This window comes from Mytilus edulis, chromosome 8 (genome assembly GCF_963676685.1).
Source record: "Mytilus edulis chromosome 8, xbMytEdul2.2, whole genome shotgun sequence".
Taxonomy (NCBI): Eukaryota; Metazoa; Mollusca; class Bivalvia; order Mytilida; family Mytilidae; genus Mytilus; species Mytilus edulis.
In genome coordinates this window covers 85,660,840-85,671,807 of record NC_092351.1, presented here as the reverse complement: position 1 = coordinate 85,671,807, position 10,968 = coordinate 85,660,840, and the positions used below count along the sequence as shown (strand labels likewise).

At 31.1% G+C, this 10,968-nt stretch overlaps 1 protein-coding gene across 1 annotated transcript; it reads left to right on the top strand.

Annotated features, from left to right (window-relative positions):
- Positions 1-7,598: 7,598 nt before the first annotated feature.
- LOC139484473 (uncharacterized) lies at positions 7,599-9,446 on the top strand. The gene has a single exon (XM_071268206.1). It carries the CDS (start codon positions 7,599-7,601, stop codon positions 9,444-9,446), a length of 1,848 nt encoding a protein of 615 aa, XP_071124307.1.
- The last annotated feature ends 1,522 nt before the right edge of the window (positions 9,447-10,968 follow it).

Genomic DNA, 10,968 nt, shown 5'->3' with positions numbered 1-10,968 from the left:
AAAATCACTTTATAATGCAATGACCAGTAAGAGATTTTAACTTGTAAATTTCATCTACATCTTGAATTGTGCTTTCCTTGAAAGGACAACTTACAAGATAATAGAGAAATGAATAATAGTTTGTTTTGAAAAATGTATTCAAATAAGATCGTACAGATAATATAAAATAAACTAACTAAACCCAACTTATTGTATAATTATTGTTCTAGATCAACCACAAGGAAGTGAGTATTTAGATTTGTAAAACCTGTATTAGAAGGTGATTTAAGGTTCTTTATTTAACAGATTGTATGTTCGTTCCTATTATTATGATGAAGGGCCGTTGTTGAAATAATACCGCGTAACGTCCAAATAATGAGGAGGTGTGTAAAAGTTTGCTAGCAATGCTAGTGTCTTTCGTGATTGTATTCATCTATGTAATATTATCTCACTGTGAAATCGATATCTATGAAAATAAAAGATATCACATAACAGCCGAATAAATCAATACATATGCATGCAAAAAGTATATTAACTTTTCACCATTTAAAAATGTTTTTAAAATCGATTTTGTCAGGTATTGTTGAGGTAAATCGACAGAATGAAGACATTTGTAGCTCTTGTTATATTTTTACAGTTTTCAGTTGTTGCAAGTCTAATAAAACGCAAACCGGTCACTCTTACTTTGAATGCAGAGAAAGACATACCAGTTAAAGGCTTTCTAATAGACAATTCTAGATCAAACTGAATTAAAGAAGGGGTGGACAATTAGTTGATGAAAAATGGCAGTTTCGAAGAACCATAGCGACAGCATATCTTCAATTAAATCCAGATTAATAGACCTCAGAAAGGTTGCAAATGGCTTGCTTCAAAAAACTGATCCAAAAAGTGATGGTTTGTTTACATCTGATAACATCAGATAACATTGGTATATAACTTTTGCCAATTTTTGCCAATTCAAATAATGAAGATGCATAAAATGTAGTAAAATATTAAACAGCCGTTGTGCGCTTGCATCTTTGCCAAAGATCGGTCTTTTGAATTTAACATTGTGAAACTCAAAATGACAGTAGGAACGTTTAATTACACAAAATACCTTATAGGAAGTTATATTCTACCAAATAGACACCTATAGTTTCGCGTGCTCATGATTATTAAACAAAACTAAAATTTATGATTGTTTTACAGAAATATTTATCAATTAGATCAAAGTAGGTCAGAGACCCAGCGAGAAAAGTTAGCAAAAAATGTCTAAGTATATCTAATATAATAGAATCTCCAACGCGTTATATTTATTTGTATTCTGATTCGTTGTTTTCTTATTAACAATATGTCATTGCTAGAACGAAGCTCATTTAAATCAGCTTTTCCAACTGAATATATGTTGTATTATTTTGATATTATTAGTTTAAGAAATGTTATGTTTATATTTTAGGTTACTTTGTATGTTACCATGACGACGGTGGTAGACATCTCAAATATAAAATGTTGGACTTGGGCAATTTTATAACCTTGGACAAATGCCGTGAAAATTGTGAAGCATATAAATACACGGGCTTGCATGTAGATATGATTTTACGGTAACATTTCTAAACCAAAAAATCAAATACGTAATTTCAAGTGGACATTCGTGTCAAACTGAGTCATACTATTGTGGATACTAATTTGGCAATCACGTTAGACGCATAGCTGATACATATACAAACCACATATCAATCTATAGAATTCATACATAATCAAAACGTTAGTCGACCACTGTGAATGCGCTTTATAAAACGAATATATTGACATAGTATTTAATTTTGTTTATATACGTATAACTATCACAATTATTTCCTTGTGATTTGTAAACCAAATATAATATGTGTATCAATATAATATTTATGTATCTACGTTACAAACTTGTTTTCGTTTCAGTATCGGACATATTGTCCTTGCGGAAATAAACTCTCAAACCAACGTTCTCCTAAGTACCAGAATCAGATTGTAACATGGCTTGTGCTGGTGAAACAAATCGTATGTGTTGAGGTAGCATGAGAAAATCGATATATTTAGGGAACTTAGTTAAATAAATGTTTTCCCAATCAAAAATAAGATTTATAAATGTGTATACTTATATAAGAATTAAAAATAACACTTGCAAAATATCGTGCATCCGGATATTGCATGATTTTTAAAACTATCAACCGGAGACCAAACCATGTTCATATAAGCAACTACCGATAATTTGTACATTTTTCATAAAGAACAAAACCAATTTTATATGGAAAGCTGTTGTTAGTATATTTTAAATTCGATATGCATAAAATAAATTTGTAAATGTATTCTAATAAATAAAACACATTTAAAAGGTTTTAATTCTGAACTTGTAATGTATTATTGAAACGTTACTGTTTCAAATGTTCTGATTGCTTCAAACACGCGAACCACAACGCTGAAACTATTTGTTTACAGATATTCTTTTTGTTTTTATTTTTGAGATTGAACGCCTTTATTTTGTTCTGTTTCTAGTCAAACCGTAACCTTTAAGAGAAGTACAGAACAAATCGACACAAGAGTATGAAGAAGAAGAGTATGAAAATAAAATAATGGCACTTTGATTTACTTGTTTGTTGAATTTTGATGATAGACAAGGACTGATGAAGACGATTAGTCAAATAGTCAGATTGCTTGTTATTTTTGTCTCTTAATTGTGTCCTTTTTGTCGTATTATCCACATCTTCTGTTATGTTTGTAATGGTTATATCAAAATCAAGAACAACTATCTTCATTTTACAAGAATCTACTGTAGTGAAATACTTGATTGAAATTTAGTTAACTGTAACAAAGTTTGTCACTTGATTCGCACCATATGAGTCAGATCAGTGTAAGTTAAATTCATTGACTGCTATATATAACAGCAATGTCCTGTGTACAGGGTTATATAGATTTAATAAAATTCTTGTTTCTTCTTTAAGGATGTACTTAGGTGATCTACGGTAAAAATTAATCTTTCGTCCCTCTTTCAAATAAGTTAATAATTCAAAATTGATATTTTATGCTGGAAGAGTATTAGTTAAGGATAAAAAAAGGTTAACATATTGATAGATCATATAGCACCTTTTTGAGATATTTGATTTATAAAATATGGCGGGAAAATGCTGACTTGGACTTTTACCTAATATTTGCAATGGTTTTATTTGGGTCTCAAATCAAAAGAAAGAAAATCAAGTATCTGCTTAAACGGGAAGGTCCGGTAAAGGACTGATTCTGGCCTGAAATTTAAGATTCATCTAACAAGAGATTTAGGACACTTTTTAAACACTTAAGTGTCTATTTCAATTGATTCGATAGATTATGTGAAAGATTTTAACTGATTCAGTCATAAAAAATGCTCCGATTCAAGCTTAGATATGAAAAATCTACCAAATGTGTCAAAAAACGTCACTTTTTAGATGGTTTTTGTCAAAAATGAAAGTGACCGCATCCGTGTTCATTCTCAACCTTTATTTTATATGTTATGTATTATCATCAAATACAACTTACATTTCAATATTATGAATGCGGCCACTTTCATTTAAGATGGAAAATGCTAAAATTGTGAAGATTTCAGTAATTTATCATGACTACATTGGTCTAGTTTGCTTGATTTTATGCCATCAGATATGAATTAATTATTAGATAAGTAGATAAACTGACCTGGCTTAATTAAAGGCAATAGTAGTAAACCGCTGTTCAAAGTCATTAATCGATTGAGAGAAAACAAATCCGGGTAACAAACAAAAACTGAGGTAAACAAATTCACTATAAGAGGAAATTAACAAAACAACAGGAACACAGAAGTGCAACATAAAACAAACGAAAGTGCAACACACATGTACATAGAAACACACGAATTTTAACTGACCTCTTACTTCATCTACAACGATACATGCATATGTTTAACTTGTTTCCCTCTTGTCACAGAGTGTATTTCTTGAGAATAATTCTTTTTTCAAATGCTACATGAAAATAAAAATAAAATTGTTTAAGATAGTAGCATTTAGTTTGAACCGTAGAGTTGTACGTAATTGTAACATAATTTATCCGTAAATGTGTAATTTTGGAGGCTAAAAATGTACACTTCAATTATACAATTGAGATCAATATTATTGAAATGAATGCGACTGTCATACAAATGCAAGGTCTAAGGTTTTTAATCCCTCATTTTCTACATATTAAGAAAATGCCTATACCAAATCAGGAATATGACAGTTGATATCCATTCCTTTGAATTGATTGAGCTTTAGATTTTGCCATTTGATAAAAGACTTTTCGATTTGATAATCCTGATTTCGAATTATTGTTATTTTAATTTTTGCAAAGGATCATTCATGGAAAATTCTCCAGAAATGAAATAAGTAATGCCCGACTTGAATTCTCAAAACAAAATGTCTGTTTTTATTTCGTTTACACCTTTTTGCATGCAATAAAAGCATTCTAAAAAATTGTGCAACTTGCATTCAGGCTCTATGCAAGCTCCATTTTATATTGAAATATTTAAATAAACCATAACAGAAGAAGTATAAACAAAAAAGCATACTTTAAGGAAAATTCACAGAGGAAACCAATAAACTGATACATTGCCATACTGTCAATTTTATGAGAGCCGTGAAAACCTTATTGAATAAACACTTCAACTTTATGTTTGACCACTTATAACCAATAGTCGCATACTTGAATGTGTCCCTTCAGATGGTGCTGGACCTAGTTTATTATTTACAACAATGAAAAACATAAAACCGAAATCATTCGCATACTATCTAACACAGAAAACAATTTGTGGAGTCATATTTCAGAAGGATATATGTTTTCATCGAGGTGTCATTTAAATCATTCTTAATCGATCAACCAAAATACAATAAAATTAACAAATATACAGTAGGAACTATTTTGAAATTGAAAGAAACAAGTCATAGTGGGTCAATAGTTTTGTTTCAATTAAATATCAACTAATCTTTACTTTAACTTAGTTAAAACAACAACACGGTTGTTAGGAACTCCACGTTAACATATATATGCAAAAAAAAGTATACACAAAAGTAAAATGGCAGGTAATTACAATTTAGTACTAATTTTGTGCTCTTAAGTGTTTATTCAAAACTGAGTTATACAACGCTTATAAGGTTACAGAAGACTCAAATTATTGCAATATGCATGATGTAAGCAATTCACGTTCGATATACTTACGTATCACTTAATCTTTTACTTATTTCACAATTTTGTCTTAAAATATTGTTTCCGTTCAATATTTTGATACACGTGCAACAACTAGTTTTCAAATAGTAATAGCTTGTTTTGATATAACACTGAAGCTAAATATTGGAAAAGACGACGATTGAATGTAGGATAGCAATGTATTTTTATGACTTTCGTCTCAGATTCGACAAAATTCAGTTGTGTTCCTTGAAGGTCAAAAGAGTCGACAAGCTGAGTCCTATCTTAAGTCACAATTTCAGAGTAATTAACCCAATAGACAAACGCACTAAGGGAAAACATATTTCTGCCTTTTGATGTTCAGTCCTATTGATGAACAATTTGATTGACATATAATTCAGAAAACTGACTGAAACTGATTTTCACTATCTTTAACAATCTGTAAACAAATAATACATGATAACATGTCACATAAGTTGTTTACCAGGTTATTTAAGAATTACTAAGGGTTACGCTCTGTGTGTTTGAATACAGTGACACGATGTGAAATTAACTTTTCAAATCCTGTTTTCAATTTCAACATATCTACCTATATATACACTATGTTTTCCTTTTATAATATAGTGTTTAATTATTGTCATTCGAAATGCTGTTAAGTACATCGAACGCAGGGTAAATTAAAATGTTAAGTCTTATTCTCGTTTCTACGCAAAATTTATCACGAAGTGAAAATCTAGCTACAATAATGTTAAGATATATAATTCGTATTACTTCTTGTCTTGCAATATGTTTCTTCACGATGAATCCTATATTTCAAATGATACTTGAACATGAAATAAAATAACTATTTGAGAAATGTTTTGATGAACCCTCATCATGGTCATATTGCATGTAATAAATACATAGTTTACATGTAAGTATTTATCTTGGAGGCCTTATTGTACGTTTTGGTTTCGCACTTGAGACCAATGTACAGTAATTTGTTTTACAAGTGAGATGTTTAGATGGCTATAAAACCATGTATTAGGGAGAGGATTGGGATCTCGCTAACATGTTTAACCCCGCCACATTATTTATGTATGTGCCTGTCCCAAGTCAGGAGCCTGTAAATCAGTGGTTGTCGTTTGTTTATGTGTTACATATTTGTTTTTCGTTCATTTTTGTTACATAAATAAGGCCGTTAGTGTTCTCGTTTGAATTGTTTTCCATTGTCTTATCGGGGCCTTTTATAGCTGACTATCCGGTATGGGCTTTGCTCATTGTTGAAGGCCGTACAATGACTTATAGTTGTTAATGTCTGTGTCATTTTGGTCTTTTGTGGATAGTTGTCTCATTGGCAATCATACCACATCTTCTTTTTTTATATTATCCACAAATTATACATAATTATGATATGCATGTACCAAGTTAGGAGTATGATAGCGATTTGCCATTCGTTTGATGTGTTTGAGCTTTGATTTTCCAATCGATAAGAGACTCGCAATAAAGTTTGAAATTTTTATTATTTTATTTTTATGTGAAGGATCAATTATAAATACATTATCCCGTTACAGATCAACTCGATTGTTCAAATCCAATTCCCTTGTTTGATTTCATGCAGTAAATTAAAACAACGTAATCAATTTGAAATAGTATATTAACTTCAACCACTAGCTATACACTTTCACATTATTAAATGTTCGTTTCACGTTTGCATATATCAAGCATGTATTCCCTCCAAATGTTGGAAACCTAGATCTTTGATTTGAAAACATTGAAAAATTTAAACCTATTATTTTATTGATGTGTCATCTGTAATTCTTAATCGGCAAACCAAGATACAAATAAATTAACAAATAACCAATAGAAACAATTCAAAACGGAAAGACGCAAAGTCATAATGGGTAAACAGTGTTGTCTCAATCAACCGATTTTTAATCATTACGTAAGGAATCAAACTAGGTAATGGACAAATCCATCCACCTAAACGTTTATAAAATTCTATCCTTTTTTCTTTAAGTCGGGGCATTTTCTAGCATTAAATACGATGTGGGTTTTTCTCAGTTGTTGAATATTGCCTATTATTGCTTGTGTTTATATCATTTAAACTATGCTGGATAGTTGTATCAATGCCAATCATACCACATCTTCTAACTTTTAGAAAGATAACTTTACACAAACATGTAAGCTAAAAACGGACAATTTATCTTTCCCTATCGTTATTTTACCTTTTTTCAATTGTTTTGAAATAACACAATCAAAGATGCTTAGTATATACTAATGAGACTTCCTCATGAACTATTTGCTGTGTATTGAGGTAACAGACATAAAAGTATAAGAATCGTATTATCAGTCTTTAAATTAAATGTTTTACAGAACCAGCAACACGAGATGCATCAATAGCTCTATATCATTACCTCTGTCAGGAAATTGTCGGGTCAGAGAAAAGTGTTAAAACAAGAAGAATGATGAACAACGTGAGGGATTATTTCGACACCAATGACAACAAATCTATAATCACAAGTGGAAGTTTTGGAGAAGGACTCGAGATGCGAGGAAGTGATCTCGATATTATGTTTGTATTGAAATGTATTGAAGTTTGTGAGGACAAAAGTGTTCCTTTAAACCCTAATAAAGCATATTTCACCATTGAAGCAGACGCAACACAACCAGGTTACACTCAATTACGTCTCAGATATGAACACTTTAATAAAAAGTCAAACATTTTGGAAATTTGTGAAGAAATTCGAGGTAAATACTACTGTTCAAACTTTTGTATAAAGCAACGATTCATCAACGAATTTACTCCAATAGTTCATGGACCGTGCACATCCGACAAGAAAGGTGTCTTTGATATTGCCTACTGCTTACATTGTAAAACATGGATAAGACAAGCACATCAGTGGATAAAACGCTCAAATAATGCATGGCCAGAATTTGATGTTAAACAGTCTATTGTAACACATGGTGTTCTATTTGTACCAATAGGTGTTAAAGGATCTTCAAAAGAAGATCTAGAATGGCGAATGTCATTTTCCGTTGGAGAAAAACTACTAATCCATGCCTTTACACATACACAATTACTGTGTTATGTTCTGATGAAAATTCTTCTCAAAGACGTGATAGAGATTGACTTAGAAAGCAAAAACATACTATGCACATATTTTATGAAAACAATTTTGTTTTGGATCTCCGAGGAATTACCACTTACAACCTGGCATCCAGCTAACCTGATATCTAATTTTATGAAGTGCCTAAAGAGACTTACATATTGTGTTGAAAACGCAGATTGTCCACACTACTTCATTCCTGAGAATAATTTATTTGAGGATAAGATGAAAGGACGCGCACAAGAAACACTTCTGAATAAACTGAAATCTCTAAATAGTTATGGATGGAAATGTATCTTATTTTCAGATCAAATCAATGAATTACCACTTAAAATTCAATCAGAAACGCCAACGTTGTATTATACATTTTATAATAATCTGAAAATAGTAGTATCTCCAACTGCTTTTTTGAGAGATAGTCTCATTACATGCATTCCTTCTTCATTCGAAAAAGAGGTTCACATGATGCGGTCTTTCAAAAGTTCAAATTTAAAATACCTTTGCTCATTCTTTATGTCAAAAATGTGTCATAATAGATGCCAGTTACTACCGTTCGATGTAAAGGGCAATAACAAATCTTTGTATAAACAATACAAAATGTGTATTAGTCACGTGTTACTAAATACACGTGAAGATGCTGTATCTGGATGGATGATGTTAGCTTCATTTTTCTATAAGACTAATCAATATCAAGTAGCTCTAGACATCCTGCAGTACTCACTACTGAAATGTTCACCCGAAAAAATTTACAATGACTTTGATGTTTCAAATATTGATAATGAAATATTCCGTTTAAATTTGTTTATGGAGATGAGTATAGTTCAATTAGCAAAATTACTGCTAGTAAACGATGTGTTGTTTATTGCAAACTCATCGTTCACACCGAATGAACTCCTTATCGGACAAAATACGACAGGCTTTCAAATACCACCAGTAGTGTATGCTCATTCCCTGCGTTTTCTTTGTTATCATCAACTTAATAATATCAGTCAATGTCAGCATTCTCTTAAAGACTTACTAGTAACTATAGACGAAGATTTTTTCATTGCTGATGACTCCGAGAAAGCTTCTTCATTTAACATCTTAGGTATAATTTTTCACTTAGTTGGAAACATAGCATCAGCGAAACAAGCATTTCAGAAATCTGTAGAACTATACCAAGATGTAGATTGTAATAGCGCGTTCCGGATGCTTCTTAAGTAGGTTGAATTATGTTTAATAATGTATTTTTGTGAGTGAGGTATATTTTGCAAAATTAAATCTAATTTGTGTGTTTTTGTTTTGTTTTATTTATCGTGTTGATATAGATAGGTATTTGCAAACTAATGTAAATATCTTCCCGAAATACAAAAATCAAAATTCAGATATGATATGAGAAAACATAAAATACAAAATTAACCTTATTTCAAAAAGTCTGATGATACAAGGGGGAAAGGCACAAACAATATTCTTTCAGGCGTTGAAACTACACGAAACTACACAATATAACACGAACACAAAGACAATTAAAAACCAATTGTTCATAGGAAGTCTTCCTCCATTAAGTTTGAAAGTTATTTAAAAGAATCTAGTTCAGGTTTATTCAATGTTAAAATTGACATCCAATCATAAGTTTCTTTATACTAATAGGATATACAAATGGTTTCTATATACTTATGAGGGAAATAAGAGAGATAATGAGCTACTTCCGGTGTAGGGAATAAAACTTCCGGTCTCATATGATAGCTTCTTTCACACTGATTCCAAAAAAATATAGTTTCTTTATACTTGTGCATGTAAAACAGGAGATAATTGGTCCTTTCCGGTTTATAGAAAATCATGTCTTGAATTGAGTGATAAGTATTACAAAAAATATGAATTCTAAGTACTTCTATATGTAAAAAGTGCAAAACTAGCTACCTCCGGTCTCAAGGTTACTTCCAGTTGTCAATTTTCAAGGTCATATGTCACCTTACCTTTTATTAAAGGTCATATGGCTTTATAATTAACAAGTTGAAGTTATAATCAAATAACCTCATATTTAGACATTTCAGGGGCATAATTAGTAATCAAAGGTACCAGGATTATAATTTAGTACGCCAGACGCGTGTTTCGTCTACATAAGACTCATCAGTGACGTTCATATCAAAATATTTATCCAGCCAAACAAGTACGAAGTTGAAGAGCATTGATGATCCAAAATTAAAAATAGTTGTGCCAAATACGGCTGAGGTAATCTATACCTGGGATAAGAAAATCCTTAGTTTTTCGATAAATTCAAAGTTTTGTAAATGAAGGCAACAGTAGTATACCACTGTTCAAAACTCATAAATCCATGGACAAAAAACAAAATCGGGGTAACAAACTAAAACTGAGGGAAACGCATTAAATGTAAGATGTAAACAGGAAATTTATAAAAATGACCACATAATTGATATTCATGTCAACACCGAAGTGCTGACTACCGGGCTGGTGATACCCTCGCATAAACTCCGATAAGATACAATTAAGAGGGTGTCCATGGAACAACCAGGCAGTGTTTTCAAAAATTTTTCATCTTTTTCATATCACAAATTCATTCTTTCTCAAAGTTAAATTTTGTTTTTTTTAATAACTGCAACAAATACAGAGAAAAAAATACACAGACAGCACTGAAAATTCATTGGATCGGCGAGATAACTCTTCATTTTGTACAAAATTTTGTTGCATTGTTAACGATCTTTAAAATCATTTTCTGAGCCATCCA

Coding starts and splice junctions, on each gene's coding strand:
- LOC139484473 (XM_071268206.1), top strand. CDS start 7,599: ATGATGAACAACGTGAGGGATTATTTCGACACCAATGACAACAAATCT.